At 41.6% G+C, this 26674-nt stretch overlaps 2 protein-coding genes across 26 annotated transcripts in view; both read left to right on the top strand.

Annotated features, from left to right (window-relative positions):
• On the top strand, positions 1-24483 carry LOC106603742 (putative Polycomb group protein ASXL2). Of its 5 annotated transcripts, XM_014197798.2 has the most exons (14): positions 1-188; positions 2191-2273; positions 2572-2574; positions 3096-3204; positions 4022-4166; positions 6293-6355; positions 6760-6878; positions 12192-12306; positions 14779-14838; positions 15386-15549; positions 15838-15934; positions 16155-16260; positions 16498-17554; positions 17699-24483. In XM_014197798.2, the coding sequence occupies exons 1-14, from the start codon at positions 132-134 to the stop codon at positions 19031-19033; spliced, it is 3513 nt and encodes a 1170-aa protein (XP_014053273.2). In that variant the 5' UTR covers positions 1-131; the 3' UTR covers positions 19034-24483. The 5 variants fall into 5 exon arrangements, with proteins under 5 accessions (XP_014053273.2, XP_045573960.1, XP_045573969.1 ...); XM_045718004.1 differs by lacking the exon at positions 2572-2574 and having other exon boundaries at positions 15386-15561; XM_045718013.1 differs by lacking the exon at positions 6293-6355 and having other exon boundaries at positions 2-188; positions 15386-15561.
• Positions 24484-25076: 593 nt separating this feature from the next.
• The window catches only part of dtnbb (dystrobrevin, beta b), a 56102-nt gene continuing 54504 nt past the window's right edge, over positions 25077-26674 (top strand). For 14 of the 21 annotated variants that reach the window (XR_006769845.1, XM_014197656.2, XM_014197681.2 and 11 more), the window contains exon 1: positions 25077-25313. The gene's annotated coding sequence lies outside the window, so the exon portion shown is untranslated. Of the gene's footprint in view, positions 25424-26674 lie in introns of all 21 variants that reach the window. The other 7 variants (XM_014197689.2, XM_014197715.2, XM_045718056.1 and 4 more) reach the window with 3 other exon arrangements.

Genomic DNA, 26674 nt, shown 5'->3' on the forward strand with positions numbered 1-26674 from the left:
ATGACACACTCCTTACAGTAAAGCAGTAAAAGCCCAATATGGCAGAAGCGGTCGGTCTTGCGCGGTAACTAAAGCAACATTTCAACTAACACACTGTCATATTCAACACTAATCAGCACAAGACCGCAGCGATGAGGGAGAGACAGAAGAAAAAGAAGGGGAGGACATGGGCAGAAGCTGCTAAGACGGTATTTACTGTCGTTCTATTCAACGTTTGTTGTGCTTGTTTTCCCTTCGCTCCCACTTGTACAACTGTTTATGAGTTCATGACCCGCTGGTGCAGACGAAATGTTGCGTATGCAACGCAAGGCCTGCTTGTCGGCTAGCTAAGCACTGGGAGTCCATCAAGATTGGCTTGACAGTCTTGTGGATTCATTTACAGAAAACAGCTATATCAATGTCTCCATGTAGTTTGCTTTAGTTGTTGAAGTTGTAGATAGGAAATTGACAGAATGATTGTTTCGACCGCAGACATGTCTGTGTTGCTTTAAAGTAAACACGAAGTGTTGCGCGAGCGTACAGCTAGCCAGTTAGCAAGCTATGCTAACTCAAATTCAGTTTGACAGCTTGTTCTGAACTGACAAAATACATTGAAACATGGTCGTTGTCAAGTGTCTAGCTCTCCAGCTAGTTCTAATCGCCCTATGTCGATGGACATTAGCTATAACGCTAGGTAATGACCAATGAACGACAGCTAACGTTAGCATGGTAGTAGTCAACTTGCTAGCTAGCTACCTAGCTACATCAGTAGTGTTTATAAACTATTTATAAAGTTGTTTTAGCTACCTGGTCACTGTATTGGCCATTCGGTTTTTAACATGCTTAGCTACCTATGGCTACATGTATTAGCAAACCATTGCTGTTACTAGTTTTGATTAGCTATGTTAGTGTGTCTTGTTTACACAGTGTAGCTAATTAAAACTAGTAACAGCAATGACATAGCTAGCCAGCTAGCTAACAGTCGTTAGTTGACAGCTGACAGTTCGGCTACTATTCATATGAAAACCTTTGTGACATCAAAGATTGGTGTAACTAAATCAAGATAGACCACAGCCTGTCAATGGGAACAAATTAGTCATAGTGGGCAGAACCAAGCACAAGTTAGCGAGATCCTATTTGCCTGTTTTAGCAAACATATGCATATTTCCGTTAGGGAACGCCTACTCTGTGAAGTGCGCGTGTCCAATAACTCAATTCGCCTTTGCGCTCCTAAACAACGCGATTTTTAAAAACTTTGGCAAAGGGTAAGGTCTACAAAACTTAGTCCACTCTGTTAAAAACAGATTTTAGTTTGGGGAACTATTGTGAATGTAATGTAACTATACTGTATTGAGACCAAATCTTTCATCATGAGATAATTTGAAGAATGTCGGCCAAAATCCATCTCCTTCCATCTTCTCCCACTGCTGGCCACTGAGCTTCCTCTCATTACCATATTTGGTAGTGAGTGGAAACGCCAAGCGGATGCTTCACATTTATACTTCCAGTGAAATATCTGTCTCATTGTTCTGTCTGTGGTGACGTCATCATGGCTAGAATTTAGGCTAGCTACATCAGCTATGATGGTGGTGGGTGGTGAGCTTGTTCAGGCTTTCTCATTTTACACATACGCAAAGGAAGTGAATCGTGCTTTGGTGAGGTCATTGAGGTCTGTCTTATTTCCAGCAAGACACATATTCTCTTGACAATGGGTAAAAGCATGCACTTAATCATTGTTGACAGACTCATTCCCAGAGGTTGACTTCATGTCTTAACAAACCACACCACTAATGAATGTGCTAAAAACCGTATGCGTAGGAGTGCTGATCTAGAATCAGGTCCTCCCTGTCTATGTCATTTTATTAATTGTGATCTAAAAGCCAAAACTAATCCTAAATCAGTACACCTTCTCTAAGTAAGAGCTATGACATGACATCACAGAAGTATAGAACACCTCAGTTGAAGCTTACTCAATTGGCATGTTCATTTCATACAACTAGGTCCTAATTCCATACCACTAGGCCCAACTATAGAATTGTGGGTTGATAATGTGTAGTAACACCATAAGCAATGTCAACACTAGTCTAGGACAGGTTGACATGTTATTGTCTTTAGGCTAGAGGTTGTTTTACATTCTCAAGTGGTTTTAGGTATGTATTACACATTATTACACTGCAATCCATTGACCGATTTTGTGCTTTATTCTTTCAGGTATTAGAAAAGTACCCCAACACACCTATGAGCCACAAAGAGATCCTACAGGTGATCCAGAGGGAGAGACTGAAAGAGATTAGGTAAATAAACAGTCTCTCATATGTCTTCTGTTTGTTTTCAAAGAAAAGGTCCTTTTTTAGATCCCTTTTTAAGGTTCCTTTAGGTCGCTCTTCACAGTTTTGACTTCATTTTTGATACACAAGATCAGCACACTAGGCCAAGTTTTGTTTATGAATAGCAACACATCATTTCTTCTTGTTTGATTGATTGCTCATGTTCTTTCCCTTTTTATTTTCTTCTTCTTGGTGGTAATTATTACATTCACATAATTCTAATGATTTTGTTTCTTGTTTCATTTTTTTCACTCTTGTCATCCAGAAGGTAAGACAAAGCAAGTTTTGCCCATCCCTCCCTTAACAAACTCACTAAAATGTTCTTTGTTTTTCCCATTGCATGTTAACAACTTGTACTTGTTACAACATGTTATTAGCAACTTGTACTTGTTACAACATGTTATTAGCAACTTGTACTTGTTACAACATGTTATTAGCAACTTGTACTTGTAACAAGAAGTTACAACATGTTATTAACAACTTGTTCTTGCATGTCAGGTATTGTTATTTCAGGCAGCACAGTCTAATAATTTCAGCTGAAGCTCTGAATACACTACACTGGCGCCTGATTCACACTATAGGGCCAAACCGGGCCAGGCTGAGGTGTACTGGGTTGGCCAGCTTGGCCTGGCTACACATCCTCAATAGTTGCTGAAACTATGCTGGAAAGGACAATGTCAAAAGGAAATGTCACAGCCAGTACAGTTCAAGTTGGCTCTGTAGTGGCCAGTCAGCTGTCTGCTTCATTGGATGTAACTGGCTGTGCTTTCCTCTTCTCCTGTTATCTAGTGGTACTTCCCCGCTGGCCTGTCTCAATGCTATGCTCCACACCAACTCTCGCGGTGAAGAAGGGATCTTCTACAAAGTACCTGGACGAATGGGGGTCTACACACTGAAGGTCAGTTTCAAATTTGTATAAATCTAAAGCATGAAACCAATAAGCGCCGACATATCTCTGTGAGATTGACATGCCATTTTTTTACTAATAGGCAGCTCCACATTGTCAATAAGTATGAGCTGTTAAAAGTATTTATGATGACACTGCTTCTCTATGGAAGGAGAATGAAATGTAGAGCAACTTTATGACTCACACAGCGAGCTTGACAAACAATTGGAAATTCACATGAATCATTATTAATTGCTTTGAATGTTAGGAGTCATTCAAAGCAGTTCGTGTTATGGGGGTGTGTATGTTATAGAATGTGTACAGTGAGTGGACAAAACATTAAGACCACCTTCCTAATATTGAGTTGCCCCCCCTTTTGCACCCAGGACAGCCTCAATTCGTTGGGGCATGGACTCTACAAGGTGTCGAAAGCATTCCACAGGGATGCTGGCCCATGTTGACTCCAATGCTTCTCACAGTTGTTTCAAGTTGGCTGGATGTTCTTTGGGTGTTGGACCATTCTTGAAACACATGGGAAACTGTTGAGCTTGAAAAACCCAGCAGCGTTGCAGTTCTTCACACAAACCGGTGCGCCTGGCACCTACAACCATACCCCATTTAAAGGCACTTAAAATATATAATACACTCTCTGAATGGCACACATACACAAGCTATGTCTCAAGGCTTAAAAATCCTTCTTTAACCTGTCTCTTCCCCTTCGTCTACACTGATTAATGTTTTGTACACTCAGTGTATGTTGTGTGTTTGTCTATAATGTGCTGTATTTATATAATTTGTGTATATATGTATGTTGTGTGTCTGTGAGTAGAAGGACATTGGGGACGCGGTGAAGGAGCTGTCTGAGGAGGGGTCCGAGGAGGACGATAGTGATAATTTGTCTGATTCCCAGAGCACAGAGAACAACAACTACACTAACAACCAGGAGGGCATGAGGGGACAGTGGAGGAGGAGAGGTATGATACTACTTCACAATATATTTATAACATCACTCTTTTGAATGAGGAAATAGGGACAACGAGAGGTAGGATACTGTATATTTCGCTATACATTTATTAGCTTCACCTTTTTCCATGATGATTAGGCTATTATTGCAATACTTGAAATTTACTGAAATACAGTGCATTTGGAAAGTATTCAGACCCCTTGACTTTTTCCACATTTTGTTACGTTACAGCCTTATTCTGAAATGGATAACATTGTTTTTCCCCTCATCAATCTACACACAAAACCCATAATGACAAAGCAAAAACAGTTTTTTGTTATTGAATTTTTGCCAATTTATTACAAATAAAAAAATGGAAATATTACACTTTACTCAGTACTTTGTTGAAGCATCTTTGGCAGTGATTACAGCCTCAGGTCTTCTTGGGTAAGACGCTACAAGCTTGGTACACTTGTATTTGGGGAGTTTCTCCCATTCTTCTCTGCAGATCCTCTCAAGCTCTGTCAGGTTGGATGGGGAATGTCGCTGCACAGCAATTTTCAGGTCCCTCCGGAGATGTTAGATCGGGTTCAACTCCGGGCTCTGGCTGGGCCACTCAAGGACATTCAGAGACTTGTCCCGAAGCCACTCCTGCGTTGTCTTGGCTGTGTGCTTAAGGTCGTTGTCCTGTTGGAAGGTGAACCTTCGCCTCAGTCGGAGGTCCTGAGCACTCTGGAGCAGGTTTTCATCAAGGATCTCGCTGTACTTTGCTTCGTTCATCTTTCCCTCAATCCTGACTAGTCTCCCAGTCCCTGCCGCTGAAAAACATCCCCACAGCATGATGCTGCCACCACCAGCCTTCACCGTAGGGATGGTGCCAGGTTTCCTCTAGATGTGACACTTGGCGTTCAGGCCAAAGAGTTCAATCTTGGTTTCATCAGACCAGAGAATCTTGTTTCTCATGGTCTTAGAGTCCTTTAGGTTCCTTTTGGAAACTCCAAGCGGGCTGTCATGTGCCTTTTACTGAGGAGTGGCTTCCGACTGGCCATTCTACCATAAAGGCCTGATTGGTGGAGTGCTGCAGAGATGGTTGTCCTTCTTGAACTCTGGAACTCTGTCAGAGTGACCATCGGGTTCTTGGTCATCTTCCTGACCAAAGCCCTTCTCCCCCGTTTGCTCAGTTTGGCCGGGCGGCCAGCTCTAGGAAGAGTCTTGGTGGTTCCAAACTTCTTCCATTTAAGAATGATGGAGGTCACTGTGTTCTTGGGGACCTTCAATCCTGCAGAAATGTTTTGGTACCCTTCCCCAGATCTCTGCATCAAGACAATCCTGTCTCGGAGCTCTACGGATAATTTCTTGGACCTCATGGCTTGGTTTTTGCTCTGACATGCACTGTCAACTGTGGGACCTTATATAGACAGGTATGTGCCTTTACAAATCATGTCCAATCAATTGAATTTACCACAGGTGGACTCCAATGGAGTTGTAGAAACATCTCAAGGATGATCAATGGAAACAGGATGCACCTGAGCTCAATTTCGAGTCTCATTGCAAAGGGTCTGAATACTTATGTAAATAAAGTTTTTCTGTTTTTAGCAAACATTTCAAAAAAACAGTTTTTTGCTTTGTCGTTATGGGGTATTATGTGTAGATTGATGAGTAAAACAATGCATTTTATACATTTTAGAATAAGGCTGTAACGTGACAAAATGTGGAAAACTTCAAGGGGTCTGAATACTTTCCGAAGGCACTGTAGGTTCCGATACTCATTTCGGTGCCAACCATTGCTCTTTATATTTAGGTGAATGTCCCACTCAAGTTATTGTGGTGTTTCCATTTTCAGTATTGAGTGTGCAGCTGTACATTTCTTGATTAATACTATACATCAGACTGTTGCCCATCTTAGTAACACTTTAGAAGGAGATGAAGTTTAGGCCATTTCTGTCATTCTCTCTGTCCCTTAAACATTTTAAGCAACGGTTACAACAGGAAATTCTTTTTTTGTTTGAGTCAGATCTGTGACCACTTCCTCATATACACAAATGAACAAGTTAAGGAACCGTTGAAGTAAAGTAGCAGCATATCTTCTGAGCCCGGGGATATATTCTTTTCTTTTTTCTTTTCTATTTTTATTGTTCTTAATATCAATGCAAAAAGCTCCATCAAAGCAAATGCTATCAAAAGACCCAAAAAGACACAAGTCAAAGGATAACAGCTACGGTGAGTGAGAAATAAAGATGTAAGCCTTGTTTAAAAAAACAGGAAATAACCATTACAAAAGTTGTTTTACATAATCTTGCTACTAACAGTTTTTTTTCTGGCAGTTGGAAAGTCAAGGAGTCTTCGATTAAAAAAAAAATGCAATGCACATCCAGGCCAACTTTCTGTGTATGTTTTCAGCAATCTTTTAGATGCAACATAGATTTGTATTGTGTCTGACTGCAAAACAAAACATATCTACTTTGGTATATCCATCTTAAAGATGACCTGAAACACTCAATCAGCATACAACTTGTGTATTTATGTAAATGTTATCAGTGTTTTGGATGTGAACATTGGGGTTGTTGTTAAGCGTATTAATGTGTTATTGACTTTGTCTAAGTTGTGCTGTGTTTCCTTCCCAGTGGCCTCCACGCTGTCTTCTGATCCGTCGTCTCCTCAGCCGCGTTGTTCATCTCCCTCTGTCCCCAGTAGCAAGCTCATCTCTCCCTCACAGAAACATAGCAAGAAGGCTCTCAAACAGGTAGGCTACTGGGCTGATTCTCCATCGGTCTTTTATTCACTGGTTAATAGAGACCAGTTCTCTCTTTTCTCAACAAGACTAACCTGGGTAAGTAAAAGTTAAATAAAGTACTGCTGCTGACCTGGTGCCTCATAACCTGCCTGACAGTGTCTCAGTGATGTGCCCTCAGTCTTTTCCACAAGTACCTGGAGTAGCCAGCCAAAAGAAAAATTAGCTAGGCAGGCCTCCCCAACATTATTTTTGTTGTTGTTGCCGAATTACCTATATTTTGATGGCCTCTGGTACATTCCAATGCCTTGATTCCATCCGAAATACACAGCTAAATTATTGAATTCTTTGTCAAATTTACCTCCCAGATTGGAAAAAGTTGTTGTTATTGGACATGACTTTACAATTTACATCACTGAGAATGTATGAATTCAGTGTATTGTTAGTTATTTTGGATATTGTCTAGGCCTAGGCTTCTATGATCAGCACGATCTCCTAAGTAAAATAACGTTAAACCTTTTTTAACATTTCGTCTGTCTTCTCTTGAGATCAAAGTTTTATTTACAGTTTTACTGCAATATCTGAATTGCCACAATGTTTGTTCTTTAAATTATGTATTTTCTTTTAACAGAAAAATTGTCCACTGCACACATTATCTTGAAAAACAAATGAAAAGTGGCTGCTATGTGAAACACCCAAAAGAAAATAAATGAATGTGCCAGAAAATAATGATAAGGCTAAGTGGATTTTGACACATCAGTACCACTTATTCTACATTACATGAGAAGTGCAAACTCAGGGCTCTACGCTGAGATTTTTAACCAAAAGTGTTAAACAAATCAAAATATATTTTACATTTTAGATTCTTCGAAGTAGCCACCCTTTTCATTGATGACAGCTTTACACACTCTTGGCATTATCTCAACTAGCTTCACCTGGAATACTTTTCCAACAGTCTTGAAGGAGTTCCCACATATTCTGAGCACTTGTTGGCTGCTTTTCCTTTACTCTGCGGTCCAACTCATCCCAAACCATCTCAATTGGGTTGAGGTCGGGTGATTGTAAAGGCCAGGTCACCTGATGCTGCACTCCATCACTCTCCTTCTTGGTCAAATAGCCCTTAGACATCCTGGAGGTGTGTTGGGTCATTGTCCTGTTGAAAAACAAATTATATTCCCACTAAGCGCAAACCTGCAATGCTGGTTAAGTGTGCCTTGAATTCTAAATAAATCACTGACAGTATCACCAGCAAAGCACCATCACACCTCCACCTCCATGCTTCACTGAGTCTCAAAAGAACACTCGGTTGGAACCAAACATTTTCAAATTTGGACTCGTCAGACCAAAGGACAGATTTTCACTGGTCTAATGTCCATTACTCATGTTTCTTGGCCCAAGCAAGTCTCTTCTTATTATTGGTGTCCTGTAGTAGTGTTTTTTTGCAGCAGCAGCAATTCGACCATGAAGGCCTGATTCACGCAGTCTCCTCTGAACAGTTGATGTTGAGATGTGTCTGTTATTTGAACTCTGAAGCATTTATTTGGGCTGCAATTTCTGAAGCTGGTCACTCTAATTAACTTATCCTCTGCAGCAGAGGTAACTCTGGGTCTTCCTTTCCTGTGGCGGTCCTCATGAGAGCCAGTTTCATCATAGCGCTTGATGCTTTTTGTGACTGCACTTGAAGAAACGTTCTTGACATTTTCCACATTGACTGACCTTCATGTCTTAAAGTAATGATGGACGCATCCACAGGCACACACACGTGACCACCCACACCCGTCCATTTAAAACATTACAATTTTATCTCCTGTTAGGGCCTATAAATATTTCATAATATAATGTACGTCATTTTTTTTAATAATAATTGTTTAAAAAATTGTCATTTGGTTTCATATTCTATGAGTTATAATTGTCATAGTATACATTTCATGAATTGTCTCTTTCCAATTACGTATTTGTATTCCAGTTTCTAGTAATCTAGTGAGGTTATTATCAGAATTCTGAAGAGGTACTTATCGCATTAGGGGTTCTCCCCAGCAGTATGTGTTCTGGATTTACATAAAGTGAGCTTTCAAATGTATCATGCAATACTTTGTATACTTTGGTCCAGAAATGATTGAGGACTGGGCAGGAGTATGGGTGTGGTTAGCCCTGCTCTCCCCACGGTTACCCAGCAGCTTGGTGTGATGTCCCGTTTGTACTTTGATTGTATTATAGGAGTTGAAAATTCTTCACTGAATTTTCCAGGAGTATTTCCTCCAGAGTAGAGTGTTGATTGTCTTGGACTTGTTTCTAGATACTGTAGATCAGGTCTGTTTGGATGCATTTTGTTTTCTTTGTCCAGACCTTTATGGTGTTATTTAGAAAATACCTTTATATCTTCCTAGTGAGTGTATTGATTGTCTTCATAAATATAGTTGTACTTATTGTTTTTTCTATTTGTTGGATTTGCATCTGTCTCCATTTACCTGTTGTTGCTGGGTTCATCCATACAATAATTGATTTGAGTTGGGGGGCCTTGTCAACTAGTCTAAAGAAGGCCAGTTTTATTGCTTCTTTAATCAGACAACAGTTTTCAGCTGTGCTAACATAATTGCAAAAGGGTTTTATAATGATCAATTAGCCTTTTTTAAATGATAAACTTAGATTAGCTAACACATCGTGAGTTCAACACATCTTGCCATTGGAACACAGGAGTGATGGTTGCTGATAATGGGCCTCAGTAGCCCTATGTAGATATTCCATTAAAAATCAGCTGTTTCCTGCTACAATAGTCATTTACAACATTAACAATGTCTACACTGTATTTCTGATCAGTTTGATGTTATCTTAATGGACAAAAAAATTGGCTTTTCTTTAAAAAACAAGGACATTTCTAAGTGACCCCAAACTTTTGAACGGTAGTGTATGTCCTAAATCATTCTTATTTCAATGGTTCTTTGTGTGATTAGCTACCAGCTATAAAACCAATCGGCAGAAATGCTATGAAAATAGCTACAGCAGCATTTATGTGTTGCTATAAATCAAAACTTGCACGCTCTTATACTTTACTTTTTGAGTTTGCACACATCTGTTTTAGGCGCATATGCGAGTACAATGGTCGCTCTTTTAGAGCCCTGAAATTCTCTCACAGAGACTGCAACCAACAACAGAGCACACAAATCACACTGCCCACAGGTACCTAGATGAAACCAGCAGTGTTTCCCTGTCAACGCTCTCTTTGTGACTGTCCTATCAGAAGATGCATATCGTTCATTCTAGTGGAAGAGGGCTTGGCAGAATTTTTTTTCTGACTAGCCAATTGAAAAGTAGCTTAGTTTAATTTAAGTAGCCGGCAATAAATGAGCCTGTAATCAACTGTTTAGCCGACAGCCGGCGCCAGTAGATAACACTGCTTGCTCTCTGTGCTAATAAACTGTAGCTCTAGTTGCTCTAATTTGGCTAAAGACACCAGTTTTGTAGAATAAATGCACACTTGACATTCACTGTGCTTGTTGAATTTAATAACTTCTTTGTTACAAATAAAACACCTTGTGTAAGTTATTTTAAAAGACATTGGGGATGCGAATGAGACAGTCGTGAAGCGTGCACGACAAAACCTATTCTCCCTCAGGAGACAAAGATTTGGCATGGGTCCTCAGATTCCCTAAAATGTTCTACAGCTGCACCATCGAGAGCATCCTGACTGGTTGCATCACTGACTGGTATGGCAACTGCTCTGCCTCCAACCGCAAGGCACTACAGAGGGTGGTGCGAAGAATGGCACAGTACATCACTGGGGCCAAGCTTCCTACCATCCAGGACATCTATACCAGGCGGTGTCAGAGGAAGGCCCTAAAAATTGTCAAGGACTCCAGTCACCCTAGTCATAGACTGTTCTCTCTGCGACCACACGGCAAGCGGTACCAGAGCGCCAAGTCTAGGTCCAAGAGGCTTCTAAACAGCTTCTACCTCCAAGCCATAAGACTCCTGAAAATCTAGTCAAATGGCTACACAGACTACTGCCACTCTCTGTTGTCATCTATGCATAGTCACTTTAATTAACTCTACCTACATGTACATACTACCTCAACTAACCGGTGCCCCCGCACATTGACTCTGTACCGGCACCCCCCTGTATATATATATTTTTTTCTGCTGCTCTTTAATTACTTGTTACTTTTATCTCTTATTGTTATCCATGTTTTTTGAAACTGCACTGTTGGTTAGGGGCTCGTAAGTAAGCATTTCACTGTAAGGTCTACACCGGTTGTATTCGGCGCATGTGACTAATACAATTTGATTTGATTTGATCGTAATTATCTGCACTGCTGTGGAACTTTCAGCTGTTTTATCGGTTTATTAGGCAGAAATAAACCCTATTCAAATGAAAATCTGCCTGCAAGGTGAGGCACACAGAGTAGACAGTAGGCGTATTTTACATCTAACTTTTGTACTGTATATTGAAAACTATTTACAGGGAAATAGAAAGAATGAAGTGAAAATGTAGGCTAATGCCACTTATTTCTTTGTGGAGTGTTTGACTTGCCTGTTGGATTGTTAGACAATACGATATATGTTTTATATTGAAAGTGGTGTTGATTCTAGACTAAATCACATAATATATACAGTACCAGTCTCAAGGGTTTTTCTTTATTTTTACTATTTTCTACATTGTGGATTAATAGTGAACACATCAAAACTATGAAATAACACATATTTCCATATTTGTTATATCATAGTTTTGATGTCTTCACTATTATCATCTATTAACCAAAAAAGTGTTAAACAAATCAAAATATATTTTATATTTGACATTCTTCAAAGTAGCCACCCTTTGCCTTGATGACAGCTTTGCATACTCTTGGCATTTTCTCAACCAGCTTCATGAGGTAGTCACCTGGAATACATTTCAATTAACAAGTGTGCCTTGTTAAACGTTTATTTGTGGAATTTCTTTCCTTAATGCGTTTGAGCCAATCAGTTATGTTGTGACAAGGTAGGGGTGGTGTACAGAAGATATCCCTATTTGGTAGAAGACCAAGTCCATATTTTGGCAAGAACAGCTTAAATAAGCAAAGAGAAATGCCAGTACATCATTACTTTAAGACATGAAGGTCAGTCAATCTGGAAAATTTCAAGAACTTTTAAAGTTTCTTCAAGTCCAGTCGCAAAAAACATCAAGCGCTATGATGTAACTCAATATGCCACGTTGAGGGGGGAGTCTAAGACAGGAGCGAACATTCATCTTGGCACTGGTAATTAATCTCTTCCTTTCTTCTTTCCTATTTTCCTTCCTTTTTTTCTCCCTCCCGATTCCTCTTTTCCTTCTTCTCTGTCCCACAGGCCCTGAAGCAGCAGAGGAACCAGCGGAGACAGGGGGGCATGCCCACCACCTCCAGCCCAAGACTGCTCATCAAGAACGTGAAGGACATGGCTGACACCATTGCCACTAAGACCGGTAGGTGGCAGACATAGACATACAGTATATGAGCTCCAAAAGTTTTGGGACAGTGACAATTTTGATGTTGTTTTGGCTCTGTACTCTAGCCCTTTGTATTTGAAATGATGCAATGACATCAAGGTTTAAGTGCAGACTGTCTGATTTAATTTGAGGGTATTTTCATACATATCGGGTAAACCGTTTAGAAATTACAGCACATATTGTACATAGTCCCCCCATTTTAGGGGACCAAAAGTATTGGGACAAATTCACTTATGTGTAATAAAGTAGTATTTGGTCCCATATTCCTAGCACGCAAGGACTACATCAAGCTTTTGTCTTGGTTGTGTTTCAGATTATTTTGTGCACAATAGAAATTAATGGTAAATAATGTATTGCGTTATTTTTGGAGTTACTTTTATTGTAAATAACAATATAATATGTTTCTAAACACTTCTACATTAATGTGGATGCTACCAGGACTATGGATAGTCCTGACTGAATCGTGAATAATGATGAGTGAGAAAGTTAGACTCAAAAATATTATATCCCCAAGACATGCTACCCTCTCACCATTACAATAACAGGGGAGGTTAGCATTTTATATCATACCCCCAAGGCATGCTAACCTCTCACCATAACAATAACAGGGGAGGTTAGCATTTCTGGGAGGGTATGATATTTATGCCTCGAACTTTCTCACGCATCATTATTGAAGATTCATTCAGGATGATCCGTAATCATGGTAGCATACACATTAATGTAGAAGTGTTTAGAAACATATTATATTCTTGTTGACAATAACACTTAGGGACTGTGTACAAAAGGTACCGTCATTTCTAAACGGTTTACCCAATATGGATGAAAATAACCTCAAATTAAAGCTGACAGTCTGCACTTTAACCTCAAATAGTCATTGTATCGTTTCAAATCCAAAGTGCTGGAGTACAGAGCCAAAACAACAAAATACTTTTGGAGCTCACTGTAGCTACAGTGCATTCGGAAAGTATTCAGACCCCTTGACATTTTCCACATTTTGTTACGTTACAGCCTTATTCTAAAATGGTTTAAATAAAAACATTTCCTCATCAATCTACACACAATACCCCATAATGACAAAATAAAAAAGGAAATATCACATTTACATAGTAAAGTATTCAGACCCTTTGCTATGAGTCTTGAAATGGAGCTCAGGTGCATCCTGTTTCCATTGATCATCCTTGAGATGTTTTTAAAACTTGATTGGAGTCCACCTGTGGTAAATTAAATTGATTGGACATGATCGAGGCACAGATCTGGGGAAGGGTACCAAAAAATGTCTGCAGCATTGAAGGTCCCCAAGAACACCGTGGCTTCCATCATTTTTAAATGGAGGACGTTTGGAACCACCAAGACTCTTCCTAGAGCTGGCCGCCAAACTGAGCAAGCGGGGGAGAAGGGCATAGGTCAGGGATGTGACCAAGAACCCGATGGTCACTCTGACAGAGCTCTAGAGTTCCTCTGTGAAGATGGGAGAACCTCCCAGAAGGACAACCATCGCTGCAGCACTCCACCAATCAGGCCTTTATAGTAGAGTGGCCAGATGGAAGCCACTCCTCAGTAAAAGGCACATGACAGCCTGCTTGGAGTTTCCCTAAAGGACTCTCAGACCATGAGAAACAAGATTCTCTGGTCTGATGAAACCAAGATTGAACTCTTTGGCCTGAATGCCAAGCGTCACATCTGGAGGAAACCTGGCACCATCCCTACGGTGAAACCATGGGGGTGGCAGCATCATGCTATTGGGATGTTTTTCAGTGGCAGGGACTGGGAGACTAGTTAGGATTGAGGAAAAGATGAACGGAGCAAAGTACTGAGAGATCCTTGATGAAAACCTGCTCCAGAGCACTCAGGACCTCAGACTGGGGAGAAGGTTGACCTTCCAACAGGACAACGACCCTAAGCACACAGCCAAGACAACGCAGGAATGGCTTCGGGACAAGTCTCTGAATGTCATTGAATGGCCCAGCCAGAGCCCGGACTTAAACCTGATCGAACATCTCTAGAGAGATCTGAATATTGCAAAAATGGCTAAACTGTTTTTGCTTAGTCATTACGGGGGTATTGTGTGTAGATTGATGAGGGGGGGAAAAAACGATTTCATACATTTTAGAATAAGGCTGTAATGTAACAATATGTGAAAAAAGTTGAGGGGTCTGAATACTTTCTGAATGCACCGCACGTTATTGGTAGAAGCCTACAGGAAACAATCATTATCGATTATGGTCAATGATCATCTCACGCTAGTCTCTACCTTTTCTACACAAAGCACTGTAGTCATAGCTTTCTTATCCAGTTCCAGTTTTGCCGTGTACATCAGTAAGCCTTTCCTGCTTCCACAATGGAAATAAGTTGTCTTATGCTCATTTATATTTTACCCAGTGTATCAACTTGTGTGGCTGAGTTGTGTTTAAATCAAATCAAATCATGTTCCTCTCTCCATCCGAACAGACTCCTGTCCTGCTTCTGGTACCAGGAAGATGTCTCAGAGGTCCAGTCGACTCAGTGCACGTAAGTACTAGATATTTCAGGTATTTCAGACATTCCAGAATGCAGATGATAGAATTTGCATTCCATATACCGCAGCAGCGTGATCGCCAATTCAAATACTGGCTCGGCGAGATCGTGTTACTGCCGTGACCAGATCCTACATTTTAATAATTTAGCTGAAGCACACTTATAGGGGCAATTAGGGTTAAATGCCATGCTTAAGGGCACATCAGACGATTTTTCACGTTGTCGGCTCCAGGATTCAATCCAGCGACCTTTCATTCACTGGCCCAATGCTCTCAACCGCTAGGCTACCTGCCGCCTCTGTAGTAGACTCATCCAGCTTGTCTTTGTCATTTAGATATAGTAGGCTTATACTGTATGTACCAGTCTCTGTTGGCCTGGTCCCAGATCTGTTTGTGCTGTCTTGCCAACTCCCATGATCATTGACATGCCAAATACAACAACAACCATAGAAGTTGGCTACAGCACAAACAAACCTTTTTAGTTATTTTTTATGATTTACAGGGGATTTATCTTCTCTTGTGCTGTGTTTTTATTAATCCAGGGCAACTGAAGCGTACCAAGTGTGCAGAGATAGACGTTGAGACACCAGACTCTATCCTGGTTAACACCAACCTGCGTGCCCTGATCAACAAACACACCTTCTCTGTCCTGCCCACAGAGTGCCAACAGAAGCTACTCACACTGCTGCCTGAGGTCGACCAACAGGTACTAGACACCGTAAGGTCTCTGTCGACAAAGGGGTTTAAAACCAAGAGACTCAACTTGCAATTAATTTCTGTAATCATCCACAAGGTATTTGCAGGAAATAATCCCATGGGGAGTCTCTCTCATCTCTCTTTATGAACTGATGATGATAATGACGATGATGATACTATCGATAATCAGATGGTGATGACAATAATGCTGATAATGATTGTCACGATGATTGTGATAGTGATAATGATACTGCAGTTTATGATGATGTACACAAGTTATCTCTGTCTGTATCTTTAGGCCTGTATGGATGGTCTGTTAAAGGTCACCAGTTCTGCCTTGAACAATGAGTTTTTCACATCAGCAGCTCAGTCCTGGAAAGAACGACTGGCAGAAGGTCAGTGCTTCTAGCCTGGTCCCGGATCTGTTTGTGCCGTCTCGCTAATTGTCAATAGCATGATGATGACCATTGGCAAGACTGCGTAAACAGATCTTGGACCAGGCTACTGTGCTTCTGCTTCAAAATAGAACTTTTTATTAAACATCATTTTTCACAAGGTTTTTTAAATGTCTCATAAACCTTTTTTTAAAATTTGTATATTTTCCAAACCACGAAGGTGAGTTCACTCCTGAGTTGCAGCTGAGAATGCGTCAGGAGATTGAAAAGGAGAAGAAGGTGGAGTATTGGAAGGAAAGTTTCTTTGAGAGCTACTATGGTGAAAAGTAAGTCATTTTTCAGGGCTGGAATCTGTAAAATACATTGTAGTTATTGTTATGTCATTCAAGCTTTTTTTTTTACCTGCAAGCCTCTGTTTGCATATCCCTCAGATGTATCCTTTCTTTATAGTTGGCTGACCTCTCTCTCTCGTGCTTTATCTCTCTAAATTTCTCTCTCTCTTTCCCTCTCTCTCTCTCTCTCACTCGTGCTTTCTCTCTCTCCCTTCCTCTGTTCCTATCCAGCTCTGGACTCAGCTTAGAGGAATCCAAAGAGCTGCTTGAGTCTGGTCTCAGTCTGGAGCTCTCAGCCACCAAACCCCAGTTGTCTCCTCCAACTCAGCCAAGTCCTGCTGGCCAAGCACTGCAAGATCCCAAGGTCCCTGAGAACAGCTGCCATACTCGTTCTTCAGAGAGGAGGCTCCGATCATCATCACTGCCTATAAACCCTACATGTAAACCCATAGATTCTCCATGTAAACCAATAGAACCTCCATCTAAACCCATAGAGCCTTCCAAGCCAAGACCGGAACCAGAGCCTGTTCACGAAGAAACAGTACCAGTCCCACCCGTTGTCCCACCAGTTATATTACCGAAAAATGTACAGAAGACACTGGCGGTTGAGTACCCCAGACACAGGACTCGTAGCAGAGGTTTATCCCTGCCTATAATGGCAGTGGAGGCACCTGTTGTGAGGAGACAGGACGTGATGGACTCAACCTCAATGGTTACTCCACTTGGGGAGAAGCAGATGGAGGAAGAGGAACAGGAGCTGAAAGAAGCTCAGCCGGAGACCCCCCATTCCCCTGAGATCCCACAGTCCCCTGCCCTGGAGAGTCCTCCAGAGGTTTGCTGCAAGAAGGAGCTCAGGTCATCACTGCCGACCGACCTTTCAAAGCCAGAGCCTCTGGGCTTGGACGAGCACAGTGGGGAGAGGAGGGAAGATGTTGCACCAGAGAGAGGTGCCTCAGTCTCAGTGTCAGTCACCCCCGTATCCACCCCTCTATCCACTCCCGTATCCACCCCCGTATCCACCCCTCTATCCACCCCCGTATCCACCCCCGTATCCACCCCCGTATCCACCCCTGTATCCACCCCTCTATCTACTCCTATATCCAGCCATGTATCTACCCCCATATCCACCACCCCACCCCCAGAGCCGTTGAAAAGGAAGTCCTCATCCAGTGAACAGGAAGTAGAGCTGACTCCAGAGAAGAGGGCCCGCATCACTCCACCGACAGTATCTGTGGTAACCTCTCCAGCAGCCACCATAACAACAGCACAGAGAGTGCCTCCGCTTAAGGTAAATATTGTAATTCTTTTTACAATTAAATATTGTATATTGAAATGTATTTGTGGTGACTAAAAACATCAGGTACGAATACATACACCAGGAAGGCCCACACATGTTAAGCTTGTGTTCTTTCTTGTTCACTTTCCTTTTCAGATTCCTGTGTCACGAATCCTATCGGTCCCTGCATCTCCAACCCAGGTGTCCCCCAGGACACCTCTCCCTGTCCCCCTCAGCCCTGGCCCCAGCCCCGGACGCACTGGTGCTCGCACTCTGGCTGACATCAAGGCTAAAGCCCAGCTAGCCCGGGCCCAGCGTGCAGCAGCAGCTGCTGCAGCCAGCTCCTCCTCTAAAGGTGCAGTACCAGGCCCAGGACCAGGAGGAGGCAATGTAGAGCATAGAGCTTCAGCCCAGACCCTCCACTCCAGACCCCCCTCCTCCACCCAGTCTCAGTCAACCACCAGGCTGTCAGTAAGTAGCATCACTGGTCAATCTACCTGTCAATCACCTGATGCAGTCACCACACCAGCCCACTCCAGTTCGGTCCAATCATCAGGCTCCTCTGTGCCCTTTGACCTTAGCCTGTCTCAAAGAAGCTCCAACACCGGTAGAGCGTCTCTCACTGATGACCAACAGAGAGGCTACTCCGATGGTCTGATGAACCCAGGTTCTCTGATGGGACCTCAACATGGGAACATTCAACATACGTCATACCCACCAGGTCCCCAGTCAACCTCTAGCTACACTTCATCTGTGTGTGGTGTGAAGAGCCAGTATGTATCTGGTGTATCTGGAAGCTCCATGGCAGCTAGGGCTATCCACTTTATCCCAGCCAACAACCCTCTGGTCACATCTCTCCTCCAGGGGAAAGAGGTCCCTCTGGAACAGATCCTCCCCAAGCCTCTGGCCAAGGCCGATGTCCAGATGGCCCAGGCCAAATGCCATGATGACAAAGGGACGATAAAGTCTCACAGCAATGCTGGAACAGCCAGTGGTGAGAATAAGAGCCAATACCTACACGCTGGTGGTGTGGAGGACTACAGTAGATCTGAACAGCAAGGATCCATAGGCCAGTCCACTTCCACCATACCTGGAACAAGAGCAGGAATGTTGGCAGAGCTCCAGTGCCATCAAAGGGAAACACCTAACAAAGACATCCAGGAACAGATCCTTCAGGCTCTGTTGCACAGGGCCACCCACCAGCACCAGAACCAGCCATTTGGGGTCTCAGGTGGAGCTCAGCCTGCACAGTTCGGAGCTTGTAATCTGGGGCACCAGGAGTGTGGGGACCATCCCCGGTTCTCCGCAGGGTTCCCTGGACGGAAGAGGATGTCCAGGCCTGCCCTGTCAGGGCACTACCTCCTCAATGTCTCCACGTACGGACGAGGCTCAGAGAGCAGTAAACGCTTCCACCCATTGACCACGGCTAACACCTCACTGACCCCACTGGCCAATCTGAAGAGAGAGCACATTGGGGGGGAGGCTGGCTAACGAAGGGGAGGAGTCAGTGGAGAATAAGTCTCATTCTAACCCTGCTGGAGTCAAGATGGAAGAGCAGGGCTTCTCAGTCACAAAAATGGATGACTTTCAACACTGCTCCAGAGTAATGTCTGAGTCTCCATCAGTGGGGGGCTGTATACCGGAGCAGGAGGACAACAGTTCAGCCGGTACAGATAGAGACAGTGGCACTTCTGCAAGAGCCAAAGAAACCAAACCTTTCACCCAATCACAATCACAGCACAGGAGGCACCCGGAACTCTGCAATACTAAACAGGGTGGTCATTCCGAGCCATATCGTTTATCTGTATCTCCCCACGTGGGGACCATGGACCCCAGTACTCACCAGCATTCGTCTGCCTTTCAAACCCAGAGACCTCCAATCGATAATCAGGAATCCATTGTGGGTTCCTGCTACGGTGGCACCATCAGCATGTCTGTACCTCATGCTCTGAATCACAATGCTGCTGCTTCAGGCACCACTTCCAGCGCCTCCCCCTCTGTGTCAGGTAGTGGTGGGGACAGCGGCAGTGGCACCGGCAGTGTCATGTCTTTCTCAGTGACCGTCACCACCATACCTGCCGGTCACCCGTTGGACCACAGCAGCCAGGGGGAGGGGTCTCCAGAGCAGGGGTTTATGGAGGGATCTGGTATAGAGGACGTTCAGTCTAAATGCTACTGCCGACTCAAGGCTATGATCATTTGTAAAGGGTGTGGGGCCTTCTGCCATGACGATTGCATTGGCCCTTCAAACCTCTGTGTCTCGTGTCTAGTGGTACGATAAAACTACTAATAATGGAATAATGTAGTGCTGAGCGAATAACTATTATTTTTCCTCGGTTCAATTATTTGAATTGCATTTCTGTGAGCTCTATGCAGTTTCTGTAGAGTTACATCAGATCAAGCCTGAAACTGTGTGATGTAGTAGGGAGTTGTAGTTCCTAACAGGACCATGTTCTACATAGTTTAGCTCAGAAAACGTGCTAATAACTACGTGCGGTCTGTGTGGAGCAAGACATGGGGAGGAGAGAGAGCACGCGATCGAGAGAGCTCGAATGCAGTTGCTTCGCGAGCATGAAAATACATCATCTAAGTGTTTGATAGTTGGTATTTAGCAGTCATAAAAGTATGCCTTATTTACTTTGAAGAACTACAAAATAGTGATTTTTGTTGTACAGCATAGGCAGCAGCTCTAAATGAGATGACGACTCAGAATGAAGTAAAAAAAAGTCATAAAATAAAACAAATACTTTTATAAAATAATGTGAATAAATGATGGTTAATCAGTGATACACAACAATGGCCAGTCATTACCATCATGTGACTTTTATTAATTGTTTTATTATTTATTCACATAATGTATAGTGCATTTAATGTTTAAAAAGATCATCAAAATCGAAAAACGGATTAAAAAAAATTGGAATCGAACCAAAACCAAACCGACTTCAAAAATCACTAATCGCTCAGCACTACATAAAATGTAGAAATTATCTGTTTCAGTTCTTTATTATTGCACCAAGGAACAAATCAGCATCAAGTCATCTACCACCATCAACAAGTAGCGGTGACGAGCAAGGTCAGTTCCATTTAAATTCTGGAAGTAAACTGATTCAAATGTTTTTATTTCAATTCCGATTCTAATTTGAAAAGAATGACGAATTGGAATGTCAGTGTATTTCCTGAATTGACTGAATTGAAGTGGAATTGACCCTAACCCTGGTTACCAGGGTAAAATGCACAGTGGCCATACTCAACCCAGCACATGGTTTTCAGTGGGGTGGCAAATCATTTATACTGGATGACACAACAAGGTTGGTGGCACCTTAATTGGGGAGGACATGCTTAGCGAAACTAAGTGGAATGGTATCAAATACATCCATTTGCTCTGTTTCGGCCATTATTATGAGCTGTCCTCTCCTCAACAACCTCCACTTTCATCTATTACATCTGAAAAATAGTTTGTTTTGTACAATTCACCGATCAGTTCAAATCTTAACCTTTCAGACTTGAGACAAAAGTTGAATCTTGGCAATATTTTGCACTTGGACATGTTATTGTGCTATATTTTTGTAAAGATAGTTTAGATTTTAAAAAAGGAAGAAAAAAATGAATGTTGCTATTTTTGTAGAACGTAATAACAATGTTATGATAAAGACTGCCACTCCTCATTCGGGAGTTTAAGTTATGATGTTTTAAAAGGTGAAGAAGGGAGTTATATTCATCGACCCCTTGAGGTTTGTGTGTAGGTGGGGGGAGTACAAATACTGATTTTATATAGATTTTAAAGGTCGCAGTCAATCATTTATATATATATATAGTACTAAAAACAAAGTTACAGATGTGTTAAAAGATAATAGATATTTCAAATGATTTAGATTATAAAACATTATTTCACATAACGATTGCACTTAGCGTTTCTACTAACAGGGGTGACTGACACTGAGACTGTATAGTACATGTAGTGTACAGCGTTTGTACTCTAACATGGTGATGAAAAGTAAAAGCATTTCACAAATAAATTGATAAATAGTGCCCTTCAAGGAGCAAGCTGAGTATAGTCTGATTCCAGATCTGTTTGTGTTGTTTTATGGCAATGACCATAGGAGTTAGCAATACACCACAAACAGATCTGGAACCAAGCTACAAACGGAGGTCTTTGCCATTTCAGATCATCGTGTGAAGTTTTCCCGACTCCATGAACTCCATAAACCTCGACTTGTAGATATTCTGTCTCATGACGCATTTGTTTTCATATATGTTTGTTGTGTATAGCAGAGTAACTATTAGCAGTGATGTACATTTAAAACACTCAGAGAAAGAAAGGAGAAAAATGAAGATTTGTTCTTGTATTATTCTTTTGCTTTGTAAATATTGGCTTTCGTTGAGCTAGATTTAGAAATTAATTTAGCTTTATGTTCCTTGCTTAAGCATATCCAACATTTTATTGTTTTTAATTGCAAAGGAGTTTATATCTCTAAAAGAAACTACGCAGAAATGTGTATTTTAACGCTAAATGCTGTGCTATCATGAAACCATTCAAAGTTGTATAGGCTCCAGGTACAGTATTCAGGTTGATAGGCGGTAGAGATACAATTTACTAGCTACATATAAAACAAAGGAACATCATATGGGTATGCATGGTGATTGCAATTATAAAATCAAAATGTATCAATCATATTTTTGAAATGATCTGACTAAAACTCAAGATAGTTGCTGTGTAACGGTATATTTTATAGAAATAATTTCCATGGTAAGATGCCAAAGTCACCTTATGAAACAAAATGATCAGATCTCGTTTTTAAGTGTCTGACTAGTTAAACAAAGTAATATATTTTAATATAAAAAAATCTATTTACAAAGCATTTTTAAAAACAACAGGGTATTTACTAGAATGATATACAGTACAACGGCCAGTTTATTAGGTACACCCATCTAGTATCGGGTCAGACCCCTCTTTGCCTCCAGAACAGCCTGAATTGTTCGGGGCGGGGATTCTACAAGTCAGAAACGTTTCACAGGGATGTTGGTCCATGCTGACGTGATGGCGTCACACAGTTGCTGCAGATTGGACGGCGGTACCCCACCGCCACCAGCCTGTACCGTTGACACCAGGCAGGATGGAACCATGGACTCATGTTGCTTACGGCAAATACTGACTCTGCCATCAGCATGACGCAACAGGAACCAGGATTTGTCGGACCAGGCTATGTTTTTGCACTCCTCAATTATCCAGTGTTGGTGATCACGTGCCCACTAGAAACACTTCTTGTTTTTAGCTGATAGGAATGGAATGGTGGTCGTTTACTGCAATAGCCCATCCGTGACAAGGGTTGATGAGTTGTGCGTTCCGAGATGCTGTTCTGCACACCACTGTTGTTCTGCGCCTTTTATTTGTCTGTTTGTGGCCCGCCTGTTAGCTTGCACGATTCTTGCTATTCTCCTTCGACCACTCTCATCAATGAGCTGTTTTCACCCACAGGACTATCGCAACATTCTCGGTAAACGCTAAACACTCGTGCGTGAAAAGCCCAGGAGGGTGTCCGTTTCTCAGATACTGGATCAGGTGTGCCTGGCACAACGATCATACCACACTCAAAGTCTCTTAGGTCACTAGTTTTGCCCATTCTAACGTTCAATCGAACAGTAACTGAATGCCTGTCTGCCTGCTTTATATAGCAAGCCACGGCCACGTGACTCACTGTCTGTAGGAGTGATCAATTTTCGTGAATGGGGTGGTATACCTTATTGACTGGCCGGTGAGTGTATATTGGCTGTCCCTTTTTCTTATGTTTTTGTGTGAAAGAGTGGACAGACCACAACATAACTTTTGTAGCAAAAAAAACATCCCCAAGTTTTCTGATTCTATATGACCCATGTATTTTTATGGAAATCTACATGTCCTTTTCCACTGAAGTCCTGCCTGGAATATTGTAACCATCTGAACTGTATGCTCTTGTAACGACTTTGGTTAATAAGATATGGGGCATTGTTTTGTCTTACACATATTTTCAGCATTATGTGCTTATTTGGGGGAAAATGAATACAATTTCATGGCACCATTTGTAAGTGGTCTGTGGATTGGATCCAGGTGTGGGTGTGTGTGTGTGTGTGTGCTTAAAAGTTAGTTGACGTCTTTATTTACAGTCACATGATTCTTTATAGTCTCAAAAAGTTCACAAAGTCTGCATCCAAAATGGGCTGTGGTCAAAAGTAGTGCATTATATATGGAATAGGGGGCCATTTGGAAGCAGCCAAATGGTTCATATATGAAGGGTGCATCTCTTGTAAAGATGAGAGACCCAATATTTATGATTTGACCCCTATCATTGCAAACTTTGTTAATTCATTTGATCACCTATAAAATTGTATACATTTTATTTTAAATAAATACATGTTTTAGTCTAATTTGGTTTCCCCAACATCTAGTATTAATTATATATTTTTTATGAATTTCGATGTTGTTCTATTAACTGACTTGTGTATGTGATGGATTGCAAAGAGAAAGTCGTTTTTACCCACATTTTGTAAAAAAGGCAGCTGACATCTCGTAAAGTTTAAGAGAGCGTTGAATTATTGATTCAGTAGCCTACTCCACTTTGTCCTTTTCTCTCAAACCATGATTTACTTTTTTTAACCCATCAATAGCTTAAATTCAGAGGGATATATTGATTCGATCCCATTTTTAAACCGAAGGACAGAAAGTAAAGGGTGAGGATAGACTTGGTTAGGAGGAAACGTTTCTTAAGTGTCATCCAATAATGGTTTGAAAATGTCTGTTTGTCTTGTGAAGGGTGTGTTCCCATCAGTCTGTAATTTTTTTGCTGTTTTTAGATGGGAAAGTCTCCATTTTAAAATGCAGGTGAATGTAATATAGTAATCAGCACTTGTAAACAAAGTGTATTTTATCAAACTATATATTATGAATAAATAACAATGAAAAAACATTTTGAATGGGTGTGACATTTGTATGTCAATTAAATGTATTTTATAAAGCAATTTTTACATCGACAGTAGTTGCAAAGTGATTTACAGATACCCTGCCTAAAGCAGAAGCATAGTGGCCAGGAAAAACTCACTGGAAAGAAGGGACCTAGGAAGAAACCTAGAGGAACCCCGCTTAAAGGGGTGGACCATCCTCTTCTGGCAGTAACGTATGTATGTGAGTGACCACTCTACTCTAATACTAGTACAACTTACACTATAGGCCTACTATCAGTATCACATTACTACACGTCACATTACTAAGGCTTTTACACTCCACTAAGAGATACAATCACCAGCCAAATCAGATGCATGTTGTTTCCATATTATGCATGAGGGAAAAAATGCTAGTCTATTGCTTGGAATATGATGGAAAACCTGCTGACCGTCGCATATCATATAAATACCGTGCACGTAAAATATCAACAAACGTTGGTCGTGACTCTTTAGTGGTTTTTACTGTGCGCGCCTCCGAGTGGCGCCTGCCGCTACGTTATGCCAGCATGCGCGCAGGCGCGTAGGGCCGTTGGTGATGCACGCGCAGCCTCATCTTCTTGCATGCCTGCGCTTTGCTGTCCTCTGCTGTTCGGTCGTTGATGATGCTGAAGAGAGAGAGCGCGGCGCTCGTACATTTTTATGAGACACCACAGTCCACCGCAATTCAGAGTCGTAGGCTACAGAACAGGAAACGCACTGGAAATGTAACGATGGATAGATAATCTCGATCGTTTGGCATTGCTCGGACAGCAATAACGAACGACAGCGGACATACAGCGTGTGCAATTTGTCAAAGGTGAGACTGAGCGCAGTAATGATTCACGAAGGAAATATCCTGACTACTTATCCTCATCATCTGATGCTGATGATGGTGCTATAAACGCAACCTGCGTGATTTTCCTACTGGTAAGGCTAATAGATGCATCATTCTAATTGAAATAGCCTATAGAATGCAGCAGGCACATCTAAATTAGGACACTACACATTTATGAAGGCAGATATTTAGGATAAATGATCACATAGCGTCACAATATGAATATTCCTTTAAGATACATCGCACGCACAAATTCATATTGCGGAAACAAGGTAAATAGGTACTTAAAGCTGCAAATGGCCACGTCGGTCGAGCGGTTCCTTCAAGATCTGAGACGCATAAAGTATTGTAAAGCTAAACGGTTCGTCACAGAGAGCGTTTGAGCAGCTACACAGAGACGGAAGTGGGTGATGTTTAGACATTCGAGCCCTAAAGCTGCCACTGCAGTGGCCTAGTCCTCTTTTTGACTCACGTAAAAGGATGTTGTCATTATTAGCTACCTACTCGACAAGGTGCGGTGAATACTGCACCTTTAATAATCGCCCTTTTAAACATTTAAATCACATTCAGACATCCAGTATATATTTTTGCATAGCTTGAAGAATCACTAGGTTATTCGACGACATAATTTACATGTAGCTGCTAGTTCTTATTTTAGTGTTTGTACGGGGAGGCTCTTATAGAGGCTGATGCTCTCGAGTTCAGTAATTCCCGAAAGGAACCCGTGGAATGACATAATGCTTGGCAATAGGCCTACTATCATCCCTGTATTTGTATTTTGTTTATGTTGACCTTATTATTAAAAACGCCTTTAGGCCTAATCATGGAGATTAAATAGCTTCTTAGGCCTTTTGGCATATGATGATTGGTGATCATAATCATCACCACAGCTTATTTTAGGTTCCTGCTTTACCCATATGATGCCTTGGTAGCCCGTTGTTATTTATAGTAAACTGTAGTTTAAGCCAACATATCTGTAAATGGAATTGAATTGTATTTGATGAACGTGCACCTGCAGGCCTGTCACCAGGGAACTCAGAAGTTATTCATTATCCACCATATAATACCTCAAATTCATTAGACATATTGACTTTTAATGTCTACAGGTCCAATGTAAATAGCCTTTCCATGGTTTATCAAACTATAATGTCGGCAACTCAGAACCAAATCTTGCATATTATGTTACAGCTGTCCACGAGAGACCAATCAAGCTCTGATATCTTCTTAAGTTACATTCAGTTTCACAGTGGGCAATCTAAGATGGACATTTTCTTCAATATCAATAGAATGTATTTCTTTTGGGTAACCACTTCCTCATTTCCGGCCTTAGTTGCCTACATAAA

This window comes from Salmo salar, chromosome ssa01 (assembly GCF_905237065.1).
Source record: "Salmo salar chromosome ssa01, Ssal_v3.1, whole genome shotgun sequence".
Taxonomy (NCBI): domain Eukaryota; kingdom Metazoa; phylum Chordata; class Actinopteri; order Salmoniformes; family Salmonidae; genus Salmo; species Salmo salar.

Excerpts from the sequence above, each read along its gene's own strand:
- LOC106603742 (XM_045718004.1), top strand. The coding sequence starts at position 132 with ATGAGGGAGAGACAGAAGAAAAAGAAGGGGAGGACATGGGCAGAAGCT. Across the intron at positions 2,274-3,095 it reads GAGAGACTGAAAGAGATTAG|TGGTACTTCCCCGCTGGCCT; the intron begins GTAAATAAACAG and ends CCTGTTATCTAG. Across the intron at positions 12,307-14,778 it reads CACCATTGCCACTAAGACCG|ACTCCTGTCCTGCTTCTGGT; the intron begins GTAGGTGGCAGA and ends CCATCCGAACAG.